The sequence below is a fragment of the Coregonus clupeaformis genome, chromosome 17 (assembly GCF_020615455.1).
Source record: "Coregonus clupeaformis isolate EN_2021a chromosome 17, ASM2061545v1, whole genome shotgun sequence".
NCBI classification, from domain to species: Eukaryota; Metazoa; Chordata; class Actinopteri; order Salmoniformes; family Salmonidae; genus Coregonus; species Coregonus clupeaformis.
The window spans coordinates 4,077,708-4,102,621 of record NC_059208.1 but is presented as its reverse complement, the minus strand read 5'-3'; the positions used below and the strand labels follow the sequence as shown (position 1 = coordinate 4,102,621).

The following is a 24,914-nucleotide window of genomic DNA, read 5'->3' as shown; positions in this document are numbered from 1 at the left end:
GTTGCCTTTTAAAAGGCTTTATCTTAGGGAGTCTGCGTGGGAGTGAAAGGGTCCTCTTGATTTTGAAGGGCCTGTTAATGGGCGGTGACAGACACTGACAGAGACAAAGTGACATGTTTGACTGTGCTGCCTCTATCAGTCCTCTCCCTCCACAGCTCTGGTGAATTTTGGTTGGGAGACCAGAGCGTTGCCGTGGGTTACCGCTCCAATTCAGAGCCTCACTGCTTTGTGGAGAAATGTGTGTGTGCGTCAGTGTCAGTGGCTGTGTGTGAGAACCAATGCAAGTACATGTGTATTTTATGTGTGTGTGTGTGTGTGCGCGCATTTTGAGTCAGCAGCGCGTAGGTGTCTCCATGCACAGATATGCTCCTGCTCCGGTGAGATAATGACCAGGTGCTGAGAGCCTTCACCCACAAACCCTGTCATTCAGCCCAGCACAGGGAGACTATGTGTGTGTGTGAGTGTGAGAATGTGTTTCATTGAGTGATTATGTAGCAACAGGAGAGAGAGCACTCATATTGTGAGTAGCTTGTTTTAATTAGACTTCAACTGTTCTCTGTTGCAATCCAGAAATATGACAGAACATAGGATAGGAGAGGGAGGCTACAGGAGAGAGGAGGGGGCAGAGGGGTGGACGACTGTACCTACAAAACACGAGTAGATGGTGCACTGACTCATTCTATGAGACACCCACATTGTGACCCACACACACACACACACACGCACACGCACACACACACACACACACACCTATAGTGAATTCATACACAATCCTTTCCCCATCTCATTCTCGCTCTCAAACACAGACTTATGGACAAATGGATGCGTAAACACACGCATGCACCAGTGGAGGCTCCTCAGAGGAGGAAGGGGAGGACTATCCTCCTCAGTGAATTGCATTAAAAAAAAATAGTGAAACATTAAAAAAGCTATAAAACAACACTGAACAAAAATATAAACGCAACATATAAAGTGTTGGTCCCATGTTTCATGAGCTGAAATAAAAGTGTTCCATACGCACAAAAAGCTTATTTCTCTCAAATGTGGTGCACAAATTTGTTTACATCCCTGTTAGTGAGCATTTCTCCTTTGCCAAGATAATCCATCCACCTGCCAGCTGTGGCATATCAAGAAGCTGATTAAACAGCATGATCATTACACAGGTGCACCTTGCGCTGGGGACAATAAAAGGCCACTCTAAAATGTGCAGTTTTGTCCACAACACAATACCACAAATGTCTCAAGTTGAGTGTTAGGTTCTGAACAAACAGAGTAAAAACTCACGGACAACTAGTAAAAGTTCAAACCAAGTTTATTCACCCACTGGGTCAAACAGCTGCAAAGACAAAGACATGATTACACAAGCACATATATTTATACCCTCCTTCTAGGCGGAGTCAACTCCTTGCACATCTAGACAGCCAATACATCTCTGTTGCTAGTCAGGAACTGAATTGGTTCCTCTCACTGGTGTAGTCATGGCCCTGCCTCATGCTAGAACCTTCGTGGGCATGGAAGTATATGTGTGTGTAATAGGACTGTTCCTTCTCACTTCATCTGACCTCAGGCCGAATTCCTCACTCCTCCCTAATCCACGGCTGTCCTACCTTATCAGTGACTGAAACCAGACTGTTGCCATTTGCCTCCCTCCTTAGCAGCCATGGTATATAACAAAAACATGTTTGACAGAATGTAAACTTTCTGAACTCCCTCATCTCAGTCAGTAACTTTCCATACACCTAGTTCTTATCCACCGTCCATTGACCCCAACATATACATTCCCTACACATGTACAGTAATCAATAAGTTCTAGTCTGGTAACATGAATAAGTATATTTCAAGCTAGAATCCAACATGAGGGAGTGTGCAATTGGCATGCTGACTGCAGGAATATCCACCAGAGAATTGAATTTTAATTTCTCTACCATAAACCGCCTCCAACATTGTTTTAGAGAATTTGGCAGTACGTCTAACCGGCCTCACAACCTCAGTCCATGTGTATGGCGTTGTGTGGGCAAGCGGTTTGCTGATGTCAACGTTGTGAACAGAGTGCCCCATAATGGCGGTGGGGTTATGGTATGGGCAGGCATAAGCTACGGACAACAAACACAATTGCATTTTATCAATGGCAGAGATACCGTAAAGAGAGCCTGAGGCCCATTGTCATGCCATTCATTCGCCGCCATCACCTCATGTTTCAGCATGATAATACACGGCCCCATGTCGCAAGGATCTGTACACAATTCCTGGAAGCTGAAAATGTCCCAGGCCTGCATACTCACCAAAAATGTCACCCATTGAGCATGTCTGGGAAGCTCTGGATCAACGTGTACGACAGTGTGTTCCAAGTTCCCGCCAATATCCAGCAACTTCACACAGCCATTGAAGAAGAGTGGGACAACATTCCACAATCAACTTTATGCGAAGGAGATGTGTCGCGCTGCATGAAGCAAATGGTGGTCACACCAGATACTGACTGGTTTTCCCATCCACACCCCTACTTTTCTTTTTTAAGGTATCTGTGACGAACAGATGCATATGTTTTCCTAGTCATGTGAAATCCATATATTAGGGCCTAATTTATTTATTTAAATTGACTGATTTCCTTATATGAACTGTAACTCAGTAAAATCTTTGAAATTGTTGCATGTTGCGTTTATATCTTTGTTCAGTATAAATATATTCACGTTACCAAATAATTGATTAAAATACACTGTTTTGCAATTAAGGTCTACAGTAGCCTCAATAGCACTCTGTGGGGTAGCACCATGGTGTAGCCGGAGGACAGCTAGTTTCCGTCCTCCTCTGGGTACATTGACTTCAATACGAAACCTAGGAAGCTCATGGTTCCCACCCCCTTCCATAGACTTACACAGTAATTATGACAACTTCCAACCTACATGTATCAGTACTCTTGCAGCATGAATTGACATTTTGTAAACCCAATCAAAGGATAACAGACTGAATCTAGTACTAAAAGCATAAGCTACAGCTAGCTAGCACTGCAGTGCATCATATGTGGTGAGTAGTTGACTCAAAGAGAGACAAAGAGAAAGACAATAGTTGAACAGTTTTAATAAATACATTTGTTCAAAAATGAAGGAGAAGCAAGAGAGAGAGAGAGAGAGCTAGCTATATTTCATAGTAGTTCTTTCACTTTAACTTACTTAGCTAGATAGCTAGCTAGTTTACCCTACTCAAACAGAGAGGGATGCTATGTTACCTAGCTGGCTATGGCTATCCAACACTGGAAATCATCCAAGTCAAGGTAAGCTTTTGGTTTTATTAATTTATTGCAACCGGGGCCCGCAAGAGTAACTGCTAAACTGCTTGACTGTACTTTGTAGCGGGTTTACTAAATGTGTTCTATTATCTATGTTGACTATGACTTTAGATAATATGTTGACAATGATGTAGGCTGTGTGTAGCAGTTAGGGGTTACAATATGAAGGTTTGGCATGAAAAAAATAATTCTGCCTGGTCAAATCAAATGTTATTTGTCACATGCGCCGAATACAACAGGTGTAGACTTTACCGTGAAATGCTTACTTACAAGCCCTTAACCAACAATGCAGTTCAAGAAATAGAGTTAAGAAAATATTTACTAAATAAACTACAGAAAAAAATATATATATAATAACTAGGCTATATACAGGGGGTACCGGTACTGATTCAATGTGCGGGGGTACAGGTTAGTGATGTACTGGGCCGTACGCACTACCCTCTGTAGCGCCTGACATGCTGACCAGACCGCCCGCGTTGTGTGCACGAGTGTTGCAAAATCCATTTACACATACATGTTATTCAATCATTGCACCAACAATGCTCGCACACGTCAACGAGCGTCTGCTTGGTTCTATTTGGTTCTATTTGTGATGCTCAACAAGTCCCGCCTCTCCCATCTCCTCATTGGTTTTTAGGAGCATATACCCACGTGGGTGATCAAAAGACGAACGGAGGTCCACACTCCAGTCCAGTTGGTGGTGGTAATGCAGTTGGTTGCCAACCGCCAAATGTTCTTTGTGATCCGAACACCTCAAACTTCGATTTGTCTGTCCATAACACTTTTTTCCAATCTTCCTCTGTCCAGTGTCGGTGTTCTTTTGCCAATCTTAATCTTTTATTTTTATTGGCCAGTCTGAGATATGACTTTTTCTTTGCAACTCTGCGTAGAAAGTCAGCATCTCAGAGTCGATTCTTCACTGTTGACGTTGAGACTGGTGTTTTGCGGGTACTATTTAATGAAGCTACCAGTTGAGGACCTGTGATGCGTCTGTTTCTCAAACTAGACACTCTAATGTATTTGTCCTCTTGCTCCCACTCCTCTTTCTATTCTCTTTCTTCACTGTTCTGTGAAGGGAGTAGTACACAGCGTTGTACGAGATCTTCAGTTTCTTGGCAATTTCTCGCATGGAATCGCCTTCATTTCTCCGAACAAGAATAGACTGACAAGTTTCAGAAGAAAGTTCTTTGTTTCTGGCCATTTTGAGCCTGTAATCGAACCCACAATTGCTGATGCTCCAGATACTGAACTAGTCTCAAGAAGGCCAGTTTTATTGCTTCTTTAATCAGCACAACAGTTTTCAGCTGTGCTAACATAACTGCAAAAGGGTTTTCTAATGATCAATTAGCCTTTTAAAATGATAAACTTGGATTAGCAAACACAACGTGCCATTGGAACACAGGACTGATGGTTGCTGATAAAGGGCCTCTGTACGTCTTTGAAAAAAATCTGCCGTTTCCAGCTACAATAGCCATTTACAACATTAACAATGTCTACACTGTATTTCTGATCAATTTGATGTTATTTCAAAAACAAGGACATTTCCAAGTGAGCCCAAACTTTTGAACGGTAGTGTATACACACACACACACATATACATATATATATATATATATATATATATATATATATATATATATATATATATATATATACATATACATACATACAGTACCAGTCAAAAGTTTGGACACACCTACTCATTCAAGGGTTTTTCTGTATTTTTACTATGTTCTACATTGTAGAATAATAGTGAAGACATCAAAATTATGAAATAACACAATTGGAATCATGTTGTAACCATGTTGATGACAGCTTTGCACACTTGGCATTCTCTCAACCAGCTTCATGAGGTAGTCACCTGGAATACATTTCAATTAACAGGTGCGCCTTCTTAAAAGTTAATTTGTGGAATTTCTTTCCTTCTTAATGCGTTTGAGCCAATCAGTTGCATTGTGACAAGGTAGGGGGGGGTATACAGAAGATAGCCCTATTTGGTAAAAGACCAAGTCCATATTATGGCAAGAACAGCTCAAAAAAGCAAAGAGAAACGACAGTCCATCATTACTTTAAGACATGGAGTTCAGTCAATCCGGAAAATTTCAAGAACTTTTAAAGTTTCTTCAAGTGCAGTTGCAAAAACCATCAAGCGCTATGATGAAACTGGCACTCATGAGGACTGCCACAGGAATGGAAGACCCAGAGTTACCTCTGCTGCAGAGGATAAGTTCATTAGAGTTACCAGCCTCAGCAATTGCAGCCCAAATAAATGCGTAAGTATACATCTCAACATCAACTGTTCAGAGGGGACTGCGTGAATCAGGCCTTCATGGTTGAATTGCTGCAAAGAAACCACTACTAAAGGACACCAATAAGAAGAAGAGACCTGCTGGGGCCAAGAAACATGAGCAATGGACATTAGACTGGTGGAAATGTGTCCCTTGGTTTTTGGTTCTTTGTGAGATGCGGTGTGGGTGAATGCATGATCTCTGCATGTGTATTTCCCACCGTAAAGCATGGAGGAGGAGGTGTTATGGTGTGGGGGGTGTTACAATGTCTGTGATTTATTTAGAATTCAAGGCACACAACCAGCATAGCTACAACAGCATTCTGCAGTGATACGCCATCCCATCTGGTTTGGGCTAAGTGGGGCTATCATTTGTTTTTCAACAGGACAATGACCCAACACACCTCCAGGCTGTGTAAGGGCTATTTTACCAAGGAGAGTGATGGAGTACTGCATCAGATGACCTGTCCTCCACAATCCCCCGACCTCAACCCAATTGAGATGGTTTGGGATGAGTCGGACTGCAGAGTGAAGGAAAAGCAGCCAACAAGTGCTCAGCATATGTGGGAACTCCTTCAAGACTGTTGGAAAAGCATTCCAGGTGAAGTTGGTTAAGAGAATGCCAAGAGTGTGCAAAGCTGTCATCAAGGTAAAGGGTGGCTATTTGAAGAATCTCAAATGTAAAATATATTTTGATTTGTTTAACACTTTTTTGGTTACTATATGGTTCCATATGTGTTATTTCATAGTTTTGATGTCTTCACTATTATTCTACATTGTAAAAAATAGTAAAAATAAAGAAAAACCCTTGAATGAGTATGCGTCCAAACTTTTGACTCGTACTGTATATCTTTTTTTTTTAGGGGGTGGCAGATGTGTTGTTGCCTACCCCTACCACCTGGGGGCGGCCCTTCAGGAAGTCCAGGATCCAGTTGCAGAGGGAGGTGTTTAGCCTCAGGGTCCTTAGCTTAGTGATGAGCTTTGTGGGCACTATGGTGTTGAACGCTGAGCTGTAGTCACATAGGTGTTCCTTTTGTCCAGGTGGGAAAGGGCAGTGTGGAGTGCGATTGAGATTGCGCCATTTGTGGATCTGACAGCTTGTGTGTTATACACTGAAGTCCACAAGCGAAAGGAAAAGGTGAGAGGAGGAGAGCGAGTAGATGCGAGAAGGAATTACAACGAGCAAAGTGATCATGTTTGTATGTGGCTGCTATGAAAGTGAACTGTGTTTGCGTGTGACCAGGGGTGTATTCATTCCGCCGATTCTGTTGAAAAACATTTCTTAAACGGAAGCAAACGGAACGAAAACAAGGATAAACATACCTGAATTTGTCCAATAGAAACTTGTTTGCAACTGTTGGACTAATGATTACACCCTAGATCAGCTAGATACAGGCAAGAGTTTTCAAGGCGGTATTGAATGGGTCACTGTCACCTTGATTACTACAAATTCTCTCGACCTGTGCACCTACGTTGTAAACTTTCATTCATAGGCTAGGTTGTAGCAACCTCATGATGGGTATAGGGAAAATTTGAGTATCATGTAGTAGCCTAAACCTATCGATGTTACATTGAGCTGGGTGAATGGAATATGAATGACAGTCATCCAATATGCTGTAATATAATTTAGGCCATGCTCATAAAAAAAGAAGAAGATTGTCCTCCCTAAACGGCACCGACTGCCACTGGTATGGACACACGCACTTGCACATGCACAGACACACGCAAAAAACACTCAAGCCCTAACAAATGTTGTACAGATATGTGCTGCATGAGTCTTCATGGGATTTCTGCTCCATACAGTCGACCTCTTAACAGTTCAACACAAAGCAAATAAACAGTGAGCACCTATTACATTACAAAGGAACATCTTCTAAAGATGTCAAACTCAAACAAACATTGGCAGCTACTAAACAGCATTAGGATATCACACGAGCAGTTGGTAATGACCTTAGTTGCATTACATACTGTATGTTAGTGTTAATGTGCGCGTGTATATTTAGCTTATGAGACAACCATGAAATGATGGCCCCTGCTTTGTGCCTTAACAACAATATTGTCACGATCGTCTGAAGAAGCGGACCAATACGCAGCGCGTTGAGTGAACATGACTTTATTAACTCAAAGTCTGGAACAAAACAACAAAACAAGAACGATTCGTGAAGTCCTCTGCTAAACTGACAGAACATGGAACAAAAACCCACAAACACACAGTGAAACCACAACAGTTTAAATATGGCTCCCAATCAGAGATAACGAGCCGACAGCTGACACTCGTTACCTCCGATTGGGAGTCATATGACTAATCACCAAACATAGAAATGAACAACTAGAAACCAACATAGAAATACACCCAAAAGAAAATGAACAACCCTGGCTCAATAATCAAAGTCCATGGAGCCAGAGTGTCACAGTACCCCCCCCTAAAGGTGCGAACTCCGGGCGCACCAACCTACAGTCTAGGGGAGGGTCTGGGTGGCGTCTGTCCATGGTGGCGGCTCTGGCACTGGTCGTGGTCCCCACCCCACCATAGTCACTACCCGCTTACGTAGCCTCCTCCAAATGACCACCCCCCAACTAAACCCCACGGATTAAGGGACAGCACTGGACTAAGAGGCATCACCGGGCTAAGGGGCAGCACCGGGCTAAGGGGCAGCACCGGACTAAATGGCGGATCCTGGCTGGCTGGCTCTGGCGGATCCTGGCTGGACGGCTCATGGCTGGCTGACGGATCTGGCTGCTCATGGCTGGCTGACGGATCTGGCTGCTCATGGCTGGCTGACGGACCTGGCTGCTCATGGCTGGCTGACGGACCTGGCTGCTCATGGCTGGCTGACGGATCTGGCTGCTCATGGCTGGCTGACGGATCTGGCTGATCCTGTCTGGCGGAAGGCTCTGGCTGATCCTGTCTGGCGGAAGGCTCTGGCTGATCCTGTCTGGCGGAAGGCTCTGGCTGATCCTGTCTGGCGGAAGGCTCTGGCTGATCCTGTCTGGCGGAAGGCTCTAGCGGCTCCTGTCTGGCGGAAGGCTCTAGCGGCTCCGGTCTGGCGGACGGCTCTGAAGGCTCATGGCAGACGGGGCGGCTTTGCAGGTTCAGTACAGGCGGGCGGCTTTAGCGCCGTTGGGCAGACGGGCAGTTCAAGCGCCGTTGGGCAGACGGGCAGTTCAGGCGCCGTTGGGCAGACGGGCAGTCCAGGTGCCGTTGGGCAGACGGGCAGTTCAGGCGCCGTTGGGCAGACAGGCAGTTCAGGCGCCGTTGGGCAGACGGGCAGTTCAGGCGCCGTTGGGCAGACGGGCAGTTCAGGCGCCGTTGGGCAGACGGCAGACTCTGGCCGTCTGAGGCGCACCTTAGGCCTGGCGCGTAGTGCCGGAACTGGAGGTACCGGGCTGAGGACACGCATCTCAGGGCTAGTGCGGGGGAGAAGGAACAGGCCGGACCGGGCTGTCGACGCACACCGTATCCTTGGTGCGTGGAGCAGGAACAGGCCGGGCAGGGCTGTCGACGCACACCGTATCCTCTGTGCGTGGAGCAGGAACAGGCCGGGCTGGGCTGGCGACGCACACCGTAGGTTCTGTGCGTGGAGCAGGAACAGGCCGGGCTGGGCTGGCGACGCACACCGTAGGTTCTGTGCGTGGAGCAGGAACAGGCCGGGCTGGGCTGGCGACGCACACCGTGGGCTTGGTGCGTGGAGCAGGAACAGGCCGGGCAGGGCTGTCGACGCACACCGTATCCTCTGTGCGTGGAGCAGGAACAGGCCGGGCTGGGCTGGCGACGCACACCGTAGGTTCTGTGCGTGGAGCAGGAACAGGCCGGGCTGGGCTGGCGACGCACACCGTGGGCTTGGTGCGTGGAGCAGGAACAGGCCGGGCAGGGCTGTCGACGCACACCGTAGGTTCTGTGCGTGGAGCAGGAACAGGCCGGGCTGGGCTGGCGACGCACACCGTGGGCTTGGTGCGTGGAGCAGGAACAGGCCGGGCAGGGCTGTCGACGCACACCGTATCCTTGGTGCGTGGAGCAGGAACAGGCCGGGCTGGGCTGGCGACGCCCACCGTAGGTTCTGTGCGTGGAGCAGGAACAGGCCGGGCAGGGCTGTCGACGCACACCGTATCCTTGGTGCGTGGAGCAGGAACAGGCCGGGCTGGGCTGGCGACGCACACCGTAGGTTCTGTGCGTGGAGCAGGAACAGGCCGGGCTGGGCTGGCGACGCACACCGTGGGCTTGATGCGTGGAGTAGGAACAGGCCGGTCCGTACTGGGAACACACACCACTGGCTTTAACTGGGGATCAGGAACGGGCCGGGCCGGACTGGTAACACACATCAGTCTCTCACGCCGTGCCGCAACAACTTCCCTTCCTCTACTCGCCAATGGCTCCCGTAATCCGATAGCCTTCTCTCCACGTCTCCCTGTGGCAGCCTCCTGCTGCCCAGCCGCCCAAGCCATGTGCCCCCCAAAAACTTTTTGGGGGTTGCCTCTGTCCTTCCAACGATGATGGCCCTGCTGACGCCGTTGCTCCTCTCTCGCCAGGGCCTTGATCTTCCCCCCAAGGTCCCTTGCCCCCGAGCATGTCCTCCCAGGACCACGATTTGCCCACCTGGGCCATCGCCAGCCTCTCGATCTCCTTGCCAGGCGCCTCCTCCCATGTCCAGTCTCTTTGCTCCTGGACACGCTGCTTGGTCCTTTTATGGTGGGTTTTTCTGTCACGATCGTCTGAAGAAGCGGACCAATACGCAGCGCGTTGAGTGAACATGACTTTATTAACTCAAAGTCTGGAACAAAACAACAAAACAAGAACGATTCGTGAAGTCCTCTGCTAAACTGACAGAACATGGAACAAAAACCCACAAACACACAGTGAAACCACAACAGTTTAAATATGGCTCCCAATCAGAGATAACGAGCCGACAGCTGACACTCGTTACCTCCGATTGGGAGTCATATGACTAATCACCAAACATAGAAATGAACAACTAGAAACCAACATAGAAATACACCCAAAAGAAAATGAACAACCCTGGCTCAATAATCAAAGTCCATGGAGCCAGAGTGTCACAGTACCCCCCCCTAAAGGTGCGAACTCCGGGCGCACCAACCTACAGTCTAGGGGAGGGTCTGGGTGGGCGTCTGTCCATGGTGGCGGCTCTGGCACTGGTCGTGGTCCCCACCCCACCATAGTCACTACCCGCTTACGTAGCCTCCTCCAAATGACCACCCCCCAACTAAACCCCACAGGATTAAGGGACAGCACTGGACTAAGAGGCATCACCGGGCTAAGGGGCAGCACCGGGCTAAGGGGCAGCACCGGACTAAATGGCGGATCCTGGCTGGCTGGCTCTGGCGGATCCTGGCTGGACGGCTCATGGCTGGCTGACGGATCTGGCTGCTCATGGCTGGCTGACGGATCTGGCTGCTCATGGCTGGCTGACGGACCTGGCTGCTCATGGCTGGCTGACGGACCTGGCTGCTCATGGCTGGCTGACGGATCTGGCTGCTCATGGCTGGCTGACGGATCTGGCTGATCCTGTCTGGCGGAAGGCTCTGGCTGATCCTGTCTGGCGGAAGGCTCTGGCTGATCCTGTCTGGCGGAAGGCTCTGGCTGATCCTGTCTGGCGGAAGGCTCTGGCTGATCCTGTCTGGCGGAAGGCTCTAGCGGCTCCTGTCTGGCGGAAGGCTCTAGCGGCTCCGGTCTGGCGGACGGCTCTGAAGGCTCATGGCAGACGGGCGGCTTTGCAGGTTCAGTACAGACGGGCGGCTTTAGCGCCCGTTGGGCAGACGGGCAGTTCAAGCGCCCGTTGGGCAGACGGGCAGTTCAGGCGCCGTTGGGCAGACGGGCAGTCCAGGTGCCGTTGGGCAGACCGGGCAGTTCAGGCGCCGTTGGGCAGACAGGCAGTTCAGGCGCCGTTGGGCAGACGGGCAGTTCAGGCGCCGTTGGGCAGACGGGCAGTTCAGGCGCCGTTGGGCAGACGGCAGACTCTGGCCGTCTGAGGCGCACCTTAGGCCTGGCGCGTAGTGCCGGAACTGGAGGTACCGGGCTGAGGACACGCATCTCAGGGCTAGTGCGGGGAGAAGGAACAGGCCGGACCGGGCTGTCGACGCACACCGTATCCTTGGTGCGTGGAGCAGGAACAGGCCGGGCAGGGCTGTCGACGCACACCGTATCCTCTGTGCGTGGAGCAGGAACAGGCCGGGCTGGGCTGGCGACGCACACCGTAGGTTCTGTGCGTGGAGCAGGAACAGGCCGGGCTGGGCTGGCGACGCACACCGTAGGTTCTGTGCGTGGAGCAGGAACAGGCCGGGCTGGGCTGGCGACGCACACCGTGGGCTTGGTGCGTGGAGCAGGAACAGGCCGGGCAGGGCTGTCGACGCACACCGTATCCTCTGTGCGTGGAGCAGGAACAGGCCGGGCTGGGCTGGCGACGCACACCGTAGGTTCTGTGCGTGGAGCAGGAACAGGCCGGGCTGGGCTGGCGACGCACACCGTGGGCTTGGTGCGTGGAGCAGGAACAGGCCGGGCAGGGCTGTCGACGCACACCGTAGGTTCTGTGCGTGGAGCAGGAACAGGCCGGGCTGGGCTGGCGACGCACACCGTGGGCTTGGTGCGTGGAGCAGGAACAGGCCGGGGCAGGGCTGTCGACGCACACCGTATCCTTGGTGCGTGGAGCAGGAACAGGCCGGGCTGGGCTGGCGACGCCCACCGTAGGTTCTGTGCGTGGAGCAGGAACAGGCCGGGCAGGGCTGTCGACGCACACCGTATCCTTGGTGCGTGGAGCAGGAACAGGCCGGGCTGGGCTGGCGACGCACACCGTAGGTTCTGTGCGTGGAGCAGGAACAGGCCGGGCTGGGCTGGCGACGCACACCGTGGGCTTGATGCGTGGAGTAGGAACAGGCCGGTCCGTACTGGGAACACACACCACTGGCTTTAACTGGGGATCAGGAACGGGCCGGGCCGGACTGGTAACACACATCAGTCTCTCACGCCGTGCCGCAACAACTTCCCTTCCTCTACTCGCCAATGGCTCCCGTAATCCGATAGCCTTCTCTCCACGTCTCCCTGTGGCAGCCTCCTGCTGCCCAGCCGCCCAAAGCCATGTGCCCCCCAAAAACTTTTTTGGGGTTGCCTCTCGTCCTTCCAACGATGATGGCCCTGCTGACGCCGTTGCTCCTCTCTCGCCAGGGCCTTGATCTTCCCCCAAGGTCCCTTGCCCCCGAGCATGTCCTCCCAGGACCACGATTTGCCCACCTGGGCCATCGCCAGCCTCTCGATCTCCTTGCCAGGCGCCTCCTCCCATGTCCAGTCTCTTTGCTCCTGGACACGCTGCTTGGTCCTTTTATGGTGGGTTTTTCTGTCACGATCGTCTGAAGAAGCGGACCAATACGCAGCGCGTTGAGTGAACATGACTTTATTAACTCAAAGTCTGGAACAAAACAACAAAACAAGAACGATTCGTGAAGTCCTCTGCTAAACTGACAGAACATGGAACAAAAACCCACAAACACACAGTGAAACCACAACAGTTTAAATATGGCTCCCAATCAGAGATAACGAGCCGACAGCTGACACTCGTTACCTCCGATTGGGAGTCATATGACTAATCACCAAACATAGAAATGAACAACTAGAAACCAACATAGAAATACACCCAAAAGAAAATGAACAACCCTGGCTCAATAATCAAAGTCCATGGAGCCAGAGTGTCACAAATATACCTGTACAGCACGCGTGCACACACACACACACACACAAAAGAGGTTCTCCCAAACCAGTCACGCAGGTGTCACAATTTGACTCCAAATTAGGCTTAATTAGCCAACACTCAATTGAAGTAATCAGCGGCTTTGATTAGCATGTTCCAGATGTTGCATCGCTCTTAAGAAAAAACACACACGCACACACACACTCTATAAAAGCTAGCAGGTCTGTAACCCCCGGTGCCGTGCTACCAATGCTTTTCATTAGGGGCTACTGCTGTACTAAAGTGGGTGAGGCAGGTTTCATTTCAGTTTGAGTCTGGTTTGTAGCTTCCCCCACTAAGGGAGCAGACAGATGGAGTAAAACATGAAAGGTTCTCTTCAAAGCCCATATTAATAGAAATCAGGACGTCATGAAAAGAGTTGAAGCAGTTGAAACATACTGTACAGTCGTGGTCAAAAGTTTTGAGAATGATACAAATATTAATTTTCACAAAGTCTGCTGCCTCAATTTTTATGATGGCAATTTGCATATACTCCAGAATGTTATGAAGAGTGATCAGATGAATTGCAATTAATTGCAAAGTCCCTCTTTGCCATGAAAATGAAGTTAATCCCAAAAAAACATTTCCACTGCATTTCAGCCCTGCCACAAAAGGACCAGCTGACATCATGTCAGTGATTATCTCGTTAACACAGGTGAGAGTGTTGACGAGGACAAGGCTGGAGATCACTCTGTCATGCTGATTGAGTTAGAATAACAGACTGGAAGCTTTAAAAGGAGGGTGGTGCTTGAAATCATTGTTCTTCCTCTGTTAACCATGGTTACCAGCAAGGAAACATGTGCAGTCATCATTGCTTTGCACAAAAAGGGCTTCACAGGCATGGATATTGCTGCTAGTAAGAGTGGGGTTGCTTCTCAGCCAAGGGAGTGGGGTCACTCACAATTTTGCCTAAGAACACAGCTATGAATAAAGAATGGTACTAACACATCCTCCGAGAGCAACTTCTCCCAACCATCCAAGAACAGTTAGGTGACAAACAATGCCTTTTCCACCAGCATGAGCACCTTGCCATAAGGCAAAAGTGATAACTAAGTGGCTCTGGGAACAAAACATCGACATTTTGGGTCCATGGCCAGGAAATTCCCCAGACCTTAATCCCATTGAGAACTTGTGGTCAATCCTCAAGAGGCGGGTGGACAAATAAAAACCCACAAATTCTGACTAACTCCAAGCATTGATTATGCAAGAATGGGCTGCCATCAGTCAGGATGTGGCCCAGAAGTTAATTGACAGCATGCCAGGGTGGATTGCAGAGGTCTTGAAAAAGAAGGGCCAACACTGTAAATATTGACTCTTTGCATAAACTTATGTAATTGTCAATAAAAGCCTTTGACACTTTATGGAATGCTTGTAATTATACTTCAGTATACCATAGTAACATTTGACAAAGATATCTAAAAACACTGAAGCAGCAAACTTTGTGAAGATCAATACTTGTGTCATTCTCAAAACTTTTGACCACGACTGTACACACATTCAATTACTATGCAAACACGTTAAATGTAAATACATTCACACTTGCACATTGTGAACTTCTGTTCATATTCCTTCATAATACTAAGTCAACAAACAAACACACATACACACTGATCTCAGTCCCACCCCATTTAAGAAAGTCCCTCCAGGCTTGTCAGTTTTCTATCACAAGCTTGTGGTGATGTCATGTCTCAGTGCTCAGCTGATCAGGCCCCTGATTCCTGACCTAAATGTTAGACATCTGAATCTGTAAGAAAGAACCAGTCTTTTAAACTTACACAGGCAATTTGTTCGACAAACAAACACACATACACCCTGTCTTTAACACATAATCACAACGTTACACAGAATCAGCCTGGAAGACAGGGCTCATCTGCTGTAGCCTGTAGACATGCAGACTGGGTAAGCAGACTGTTATGATAACCAGGCATGTCAGACAGAAACCAGCCTTTAAAAGATACATCACAACTCACAAGCCAATGTCCATTGGCTCACCATTGGCTAGGCTCCATATCAATATAGTACTCCTATTTATCTAGACCCCCTGACATGGATAGTATTTGTAGGCTACTTTGTTTTAAAAGTATATGGTGTGTATCCAACATTCTCCGGGTTGAGGCATAGTTAAATGTTTTACCCAGACTCCCATGGGACATGTGTTATGGTGCGTTGCCAATGGTATGTTCTCATGGCCTCCAGTCAGTTTATGCTGGATCATTGTCCTCCTTTGGCCGCCATTCCTTCCAGTTCTCTGCTGCCAATGACTGGAACGAACTGCAAAAATCATTGTCCTTTCGGTTTATGGATTGTACATGCTCTGATGGTTGACTCAGCATATTTGGGCTGCATCATGTACCTGTGACTCAGAATTATGATATCATGACCTGAACGGCTATGACTGATCGTGTGATGAGGGCACCAAATCCATGGCCTGGTCCCAGATCGGTTTGTGCCTGGCATGACAATAACTGTAGGAGTTGGCAAGACAGCAGAAACAGTTCTGGGACCAGGCTACCAAAACCTAGCTGTCCTCTACCAGATTCTGACAATGCCCGTTGTGTTGTAGTAGCAGGAGGTTTGACAGTGAGGAAGGGAGTGAAAGCTGCAAAGCTCTACTGAGCTCAAAAGGCAATAAAGTTATTTACTCTGCTGGACATAACTGTTACAAACACTCTCCCAATAGTACATAGTCAAGTACAAGTAATATTTCAGGAAATTTCAGGGCTATAAAACACAAAATAATTAAAATACGTATTGAATAAGTAATAAACAAGACCTTTGAAATTATTTGAGTGCCAATGCACTAAAAAAATAAACATTTTTTCCATTGTAATATTTTGCTGTTCTTGTTATTATTCAATGTAAGCGGTCAGTCATTGCAAGTGAATGACCAGTCCCTTTCACAGTATACTATATAGTTATAAAGACCATGGACAAAGTCCCCTGTAACCAACAGAAGCCAATAATCAAGAAGCATCCACTCTGTCCAGGGAGTATCCACTTTGTTGTGTGATAAGTACAGTGCATTCAGAAAGTATTCAGACCCCTTGACTTTGTAACGTTACAGCCTTATTCTAAAATTGATTAAATTGTTTTTTTCCCTCATCAATCTACACACAATACCCCATAATACCAAAGTGAAAACAGGATTTTAGAAATTGTAACATATGTATTAAAAATAAAAAACGGAAATATCACATTTACATTGGTATTCAGATCCTTTACTCAGTACTTTGTTGAAGCACCTTTGGCAGCGATGACAGCCTCGAGTCTTACATTTTACATTTTAGTCATTTAGCAGACGCTCTTATCCAGAGCGACTTACAGTTAGTGAGTGCATACATTTTTCATACTGGCCCCCCGTGGGAATCGAACCCACAACCTTGGCGTTGCAAACGCCATGCTCTACCAACTGAGCTACACGGGACCTTCTTGGGTATGACGCTACAAGCTTGGCACACCTGTATCTGGGGAGTTTCTCCCATTCTTCTCTGCAGATCCTCTAAAGCTCTGTCAGGTTGGACATGTTGGACAGGTTGGATATTTTGTGGTACCCTTCCCCAGATCTGTGCCTCGTCACAATCCTGTCTCGGAGCTCTACAGACAATTCCTTCGACCTCATGGCTTGGTTTTTGCTCTGACATGCACTGTCAACTGTGGGATCTTATATAGACAGGTGTGTGCCTTTCCAAATAATGTCCAATCAATTGAATTTACCACAGGTGGACTCCAATCAAGTTGTAGAAACATTTCAAGGATGATCATTGGAAACAGGATGCACCTGAGCTCAATATCGAGTCTCATAACAAAGGGTCTGAATATGTAACTAAGGTATTTCTGTTTTTTTATATTTTATACATTTGCACAAAAAAAATCTACAAACCTGTTTTCGCTTTGTCATTATGGGGTGTTGTGTGTAGATTGATGAGGGGAAAAAACTATTTAATCCATTTTAGAATAAGGCTGTGACATAAAAAAGTCAAGAGGTCTGAATACTTTCTGAACTCACTGTACACAACCTTCTAGGCCTCTAAGCCTTTAGGTTGACTATAATACACACAATTATGCAGTTATCCCAACTTATGACTACTTAGGAGACAAAATGATTCCGTTATCACTAACAAATGACTAAAGGCAAAAAACTAAAATATATGCAGACCTTTGACATGTTTATTACTCTCCTTGTTCAAAAGGTAAATTATTTCTGACTCACTGTCTCCTCTATTACTTTGGTCGGGCAGGTTTACGGGCCCGCCATTCAATATGATCAGCACTACCACACAGTGTCGTTGTCAATGATATTACCCTATTGGGTAATACTGCACCATATAACAATTCTTAGATATCATGTGCTGTGGGTTGGTCGGTCAGTTTAGGCCACCGCATATGGCACATATGCGATCCCATCTCTTCGAGGGATGAAATCCCGATCTTCTACACCGTTTCTCCTCTATTAGTCTCCCCTTCATTCATGCCCATCGCTGTCAATAACATATGATTGACTCTACTGCAGTAAGTAGGCCTCTCCTACCTTGCGGTTGCCGGCCATCTTGCGTAGGAAACTGAAGGTGCGCACTAAAGGGCTAGCTGTCACCTCCTCCCGGGCATCATCTCTTGCGACCTCTGTCCAGCTTCCCTCTCTCCCCCAGAGCAGCAGACCCAGGTCACTATCCACACTGAGGGAGAGGAGAGAAGGAGAACATTAAAGAGAAGAGGGAAAAGGACAGAAAAGTTTGACAAAGAAAAGAGAGAGAGAAGACATTCAAGTTTGTGAGAGAGGATGAGAGGATGACAAGAAAGGGAAGAGTTACAGAGAAAAGAGGGACAGAAGACATGAAAGATTTAGATAGATGATTAGAGGAATGAGCAGGACAGGAAAGGGATTGATAAAGAGAAGAGAGAGGTAGGAAGAAAAGTGGAGAGGTGGAGAAAGAGGAGTGCCAGATTGCATATTATCACTGCAGACCGCTTTCAGCATTGACTGTGAACGGTCATTTAAGAACATGTGACATGCAACTATATTATGCACCATGGCTTCCATGAGAACAGGAAACAGAGCCAGAATGGAGACTGCGGTGCGAGAGACAAACAGGTCTAGCATGGTCACGGCTGTTTACTAAAGGAAACAGATCCAAAATGGCGACCTCCTTTGCATGAAAGGGAAAATGGGGAGAAAGGCAACTCACCTCTGCGTGGACCCTCCAAGTTGACCGTAGGGTAAAGTCTCTGGAACACACAGATCAGAAGACACTCAACAAACTGACACCTTCCTTAACAAACACTCTCCACAGCTTACGACTCTGGCTGAACTCCTCAATAACAGCTATGCCTAGAACAAGGCAGAAATAAAAATATAAGCGAGAGAGGAGAGATGGTAGTTAGCAGTAGAAATGGAGGCTCTGCTGTGAAACTGGTACTGGGGCTAACGACAGGACCAGAGCCCAGACAAAACAAACACAGGAAAAGCTCTTCCGCATTGCTGCACACACACAGATGGAGGCACACACACAGAGATGGAGGCACACACACACACAAAAACCTCAGAAATACTGACACACATGCATACATGGACAAACACAAACCCTTAAGAATCCTGAAGTTCTTTAGGGTTCATTGAGACACACACATACTGAGAGACAAAGACAGAGACAAACAATGAGAAATAAAGACTGAAGCATGCACAGAAAAACAAAGACGCACACCAACTGAGAAACATACAGTACACATAAACAGTGAAAATCAGACACTCAGATACTGAGTAACAACCCTGACACAAACATACATGCACAAACTGACAATCATTGACAAACAAAGAAAAACAAGCAGTACAAATTACAATACCCAATTATGATAATTAAATACACCCACATCAAAATGTACAAAATTATCCAACCATTGTAAACAAAAACAAGGCCCAATGAGACAGGGCATTTACACACAAACATACTTTCAGTCAGTCTATCGCATGCACACACAGCTATTGACTGACACTGACAAACAATGACGTACTGTCCAACTTGAGCCCGATTCAGAGTAAAACAAAGACTGACAAAGTGTGTGTGTGACAGAAATTGTGTGTGTGAGAGAGCGAGTGTGTGTTTCTAAATACTGTACAGACCGCATAAAAAGGCAAGAAAGATGCTCTGCAGTCACAGCAGTGTTTGGGAAGAGTCAAGAGTTTATAGACTTACTAACATCTAGAGATGGCTACAAGGAAACCAGCTACTTTAGAATATCAGGTAACATTCCTTGGCTGCGGTCCAATTCTCTACCCTTCTCCACTAAGTCTGCACTCCTCTTCAAGGGCTGAATTTAAAAGGAATGGACGGGTGTAAGAAATATGGGAGAAACGAGAGTACACTTTAAGGCAGGGGTGTCAAACTCATTTTAGCTCAGGGGCCACATGGAGGAAAATCTATTCCCAAGTGGGCCGGACCGGTAAAATCATGGTATATATAACTTAAAAACAACAACTTCAGATAGTATTAAAACAAAGAAAACAATCAACATAAAACATAAAGCTGGAGCCTGAGGACAGTGTGTCCAAAATAGTACAAGCACAACATCACTATTAATCATAAAACACCTCAAGTTTATTTGAAAATTCTAAAGAAAAAGAACACACAAACACACAATGCCTCAGTGATTCACAGAACTGTTTCACAGATCACAGAACTATATCAGGGTGTCATTTCTCAGGCAGAAATGTAGATACAAATAATGAAATCCTGTTCCCCAAACAAGTGCATGAACCACAGAGTCAAGAATAGGTTAAATATACAAATAAAACAAACAACATAAAAACATATAAACATAAAGCTGGAGCCTGAGGACAGTGTGTCCAAAAGCACAACATCACTATTAATCATAAAACACCTCAAGTTATTTGAAATTCTGAGGACAAACAACACACAAACACACAATGCCTCAGTGATTCACAGAAGTATATCACAGATCACAGAACTATATCAGGGTGTCTCATGCAGCACTTTAAGTGGGGTTGCATAGTTTATTTGACTCCTGATACCTGGCATCTTTAGCTTTCACCAGCGCATCAATATCAGGCGTCACATCCTGAGTGGCAGCCAACTTCAGGATGTGATTCAAGTGCTTGTGCGTGAGCCTTGAGCGCAGCTTTGTTTTATTTATGCTCATTACAGAGAACTTGCTCACAAAGATATGTGGTTCCAAACATGCACAACAGTTTTGCAGCGAGGGCTGTCAAGTTGGGGTAACCTGGCAAGAGATTCTGATAAAATGTGTCCAAGCCAGCTGCGGCAAATTTGCCCCTTCAAATCCGAGTCACACTGCAAGTATATTATTTCAAGTTGGATGCTGACGGGCAGATCAGAGGGATTCACGGTTAATGGCGAACAAAAAACGTTGAAGTCTTTCTCCAGTTCACCAAAAATCTGAAAGCGTTGCTCAAACTCCCTTAACAGTCCCGTTATTTTATCTTTGAACCGCTTCATGTCTGCCACATGTTGGGTCGCGCACACATTTTTCAGACAGGGGAAGTGAGCTGCATCACCACCGGCGAGTTGCATCTCCCACAATGACAGTTTCAACTTGAAAGAACGTATGCTGTCATAATACTGCGTGGCAACTTTGTTGCACCCTTGCAGCTGTTTGTTCAAGTTATTCAGGTGCTCTGTAACATCCACCATAAATGCAAGGTCCTGCATCCATTCTGCGGAATGAAATTCTAACACTGGTTTGCCCTTTTCTTCCATGAACTGTTCAATTTCTTCTCATAAATCAAAGAAACGCCTCAGCACAGCACCTCGGCTTAACCATCTTACCTCAGTGTGGTATGGCAGGCCATAGATGTGGTCTTTCTCTCTGAGAAGGCTGTCAAACTGACGTTGATTCAGGCTTCTGGATCGGATGAAATTAACAGTTTGGATGACCACCTTCATGACGCTATCCATCTTTAATGACTTGCAACACAAAGCCTCCTGGTGCAAAATACAGTGAAAAGTCCAAAAATCACATCCTCCATTTGCAGATTGCACTTTCTCTCTGAACTTTGTCACAACGCCTGCTTTTTTCCCGATCATTGAGGGCGCACCATCTGTAGCCAGGCTGACAGCGCGGGACCAGTCCACTCCGACCCTGTCCAGCGCGCTGACGAGTGCAGTGAAAATATCAGCTGCTGTCGTTGTATCTGTCATCGGCACCAACTCCACGAACTCCTCGGTGACGGTCAATGTGTCATCAACTCTGCGGATGAAAATGGCCAGTTGTGCAACATCTGTAATGTCCGTGCTTTCATCAATTGCAACCGAAAAGGCAATAAATTACTTTACTTTTTGCTTCAACTGGCTGTCCAAATCCACTGAAAGATCGGAAATCCTGTCTGCAACTGTGTTTCTTGTCAGGCTGATATTTGCAAAAGCCTTGTGCTTTTCAGGGCACACAATCTCCGCTGCCTTCATCATGCATGTTTTTACAAATTCACCCTCACTAAATGGTTTTGAAGCCACTGCGATTTCATTAGCAATGAGGTAGCTAGCTTTCCCTGTTTCTTTCTGTTTCTTCAGACCCGCCAACAGTTCATTCACCTTCTCTCTTCTCCGCTGTCCTTGAAAGTTGTCATATTTGTCGGCATGAAGACTCACATAGTAGCGACGAAGGTTATATTCTTTCAGCACTGCAACATGCTGTGAACACACCAAACATACAGCTTTCCCATTCAATTCCGTGAATAAATAGAAGGATGACAATTTTTCTTGGAACACTTTGCGTCCACTTTTCTCTTTTTTGACAGAGACATATTGGGGCAATGAGGGTGCCAAAGCACATAATGTTAAAAGTAGAAGCCGTAATAAATATCGCGGGCAAAACAAAGTAGCTCATCCGGACTGGCTGCACTTGCTTGACCTATTTGCTCTGCCCCGGTATAAACAGTTTGCTTGCTTAACACAATTGCTATTGCGCCATCCAGTGGACACAATTGGAACAGCAGTTTCTTTTATTGAAAAATTGCAGCTCATTTTTATACTTTACAAAATCATCTCGCGGGCCGGATTAAACCCGTTTGCGGGCCTGATCAGGCCCACGGGCCGGACGTTTGACACCCCTGCTTTAAGGTGAAGGGATACAGAATAGGACCGCAGGCAGCTCATGTGACCCCTTCAACCCTTCAACCTGGTGAACTTGTCTGACCACGGGTTGTGTTCATTAAGGCACACTACAGAAAATGTTTCAAAAGTTTTGCAACAGGAAACAAAAATCAGTGTTTCTTATTGGACTGTTCCAGGTAGTCCCTCCCTGTTTCAGTCATTTTCTTTGTTTGGTGCATAATGAACACGACCCAGGAGTGTAGCGTAGGCTTACCATAGCAGTTGGAGCGTGGTCGGGGGGCCATGCTGGGAGGGTTGCTGCGACGCACCACACTGAGGGTTGGGGCCGACGCACTGCAGCTCTGCAGCTGGTTGGACTGTTCCTGTTTACAGCACATATTACACAAAATTTGCGATTAGCATTGAACTGCTCCTGTGACCCAACAATAAGTTATTCTTTGGGTTTTAGTGGAGGGTGAATGCATGTAAACAGCATTTACGCACCTTTTTATTAAGTAAATAGTGTTTACGCATCTATCACGCTAAATTAGCGTTGACGGCATTTACGTTACTTACTACTCATCATCATCTCGACCAGTGTTCAGCACTGACTAACCTTAGCTACACTACATCCCAGGTAATATACTGTATGTACATGTAAATGTATACATCTTTATTTTGAATATACATTAACATTACAGTTTGCTCATCCCACAACTTTCATAGCATTAAAAGTCTCTATGGTTTTCGCAATACATGCATCTTCATTCAGACTGAATGACAACCTGCTAGTCCAATCCTACGACCCGGGCTGGCTGATTCACAGGCTCACCTCCAATACGGAGTAGTGCTGCAGGTCGGACCCTGCCTCCTCCTCCGTGAGGGAAGACAGGGAGCCCTCCCGGGTGGTGGGGTTTCTCCGAGGGTCCCTCCCCACTCGCCGGACGCCCAGCGCCGCTCCCAGAACCTTCTCCATCTCCTCCGGGTCCAGGTTCTCCAGACTCACACTAAGGGGAGATTCAGTTCAATTTAACTTTATTTATCCCTTCAGGAGCAATTAAGAAAGGCATTGTCAGTTTACAAATATATATATCAAAATCCTGCATAAATACATACAAACATTTCCCAAAAAAATACATCCCCTGCAACAATATTAGTAGAAAAGAAGTAGAGATGCAAAAGTAACCAACTTTGACCCCTACACTTCTACCTCTTCTGTAAAGAAAGTATCCACACACATACACACTCCCATTCACTAGTTACCACTCACTATAGTTTCAGATGAGAGGTTGTTTCCATAACTCCTGATATGTGTCAAGGCAATGAGGGTTGACTGACACTGTCCCACACAGCTGTGTGTGTTGTGGTTGTAACACTGTCTGACTGGACCTGTCGTTCTGTGTGTGTGCGTGTATGTTGTCTGTGTGAGGGGAGGGGGAGAGATGTCCAAGGATGGCAGTGCCAGTACAATGGCCACTCTCAGGGTGTTGGGTGTGTGTGTGTCAGAAAGAGGGAGGGTGCCCGTACCAGTGTGAATTTGAATGCATGTGCTTATATGTGTGTGAATCTGGACACTGTGGACACACTGAACACTCCTCATTCTCTTCCCAAGACAGGGCCGTTATTGGATAAACCACTGGTTAACCAACCCTTTGCTTTTTACTAGTCATATTAACAAGCTTTCATCAAGGCTTGTGCCACATCATGATTGACCTTGTACCTACCGCCCACAGAAATGTGCTATTGTCAGGGAAATCACGTGGTAAATGAGGTGAAAAGCTGGAGGGCCGCCTTTAAGAGACGTAAAGACAGTCTCGTCAACTAAAAAGGCATTAAAGCATTTTTGATTTGAGTGAAAGAGAGAATAAAAGAAAGACTGAAAGAAAGAGAGTGAGTAGGGTGTGAACATGTGATTTAAGAGTGTGTGGATAAGACTGTCTATTAATGCTGTAATGTAATTGTTATGTGGTGGGACTGGGTACTGTGACAGCAAAACACATTTCCATTGCTTCTGTATAATAGATCAAGAAAGATTGTATTGTAAATGGCTAAAATGTAAACATAAGGATTCCCGTATAGAATTGTATGTTTATGGCACTCCCTACCTGCGGTTGTCGCTAGGCTCCATCCCCTGCTGCTGCACTGTCACCACAGCCCCGGGCTCCCAGCTATGTCTCCTCCAGGGGTCCAGGTGGGTGAGGTGACAAGTGGCTGGAGAACGCAGGGTCACCCCTCCAGCCCCTCCAATTCCCTTCACCCCAGGGCCCAGGGAGCATGGCGGTGAGGGGTACGGGGAACAGGGGGGGGCGGGTGGTGTGGTGGAGGAAAAGGGCGGGAAAACTGGTGGGTGGGCGTAGGGGGAAGAGGGAGGGGTGGTCGGCATCTGGATAAGGGGGTGAAGTAAGAGAGGGACACAGTGAGCACTCATACTGTTCACTAGGGTTGGGCGATGTCAATCTTCCATAGGAGCAATGAGGATTATTGGCCATTTCGTTTTTTCTTAATAAGCTTAAACTTGTCATTAGATTTAGGCTATTGATATTGTTTGT

General features: G+C 46.8%; 1 protein-coding gene across 1 annotated transcript in view; it reads right to left on the bottom strand.

The window, feature by feature from the left end:
• The window catches only part of LOC121585980 (rho guanine nucleotide exchange factor 2-like), a 111,869-nt gene extending 87,216 nt beyond the window's left edge, over positions 1 to 24,653 (bottom strand). Inside the window, exons 1-5 of the mRNA XM_045226055.1 lie at positions 24,471 to 24,653; positions 23,198 to 23,372; positions 22,640 to 22,748; positions 18,487 to 18,526; positions 17,832 to 17,976 (exon numbers count right to left, since the gene is read on the bottom strand). Of these exons, the coding sequence (XP_045081990.1) occupies positions 17,832 to 17,976; positions 18,487 to 18,526; positions 22,640 to 22,748; positions 23,198 to 23,372; positions 24,471 to 24,493 (492 nt within the window). The 5' untranslated portion in view covers positions 24,494 to 24,653. The remainder of the gene's footprint in view (positions 1 to 17,831; positions 17,977 to 18,486; positions 18,527 to 22,639; positions 22,749 to 23,197; positions 23,373 to 24,470) is intronic.
• Positions 24,654 to 24,914: the final 261 nt, after the last annotated feature.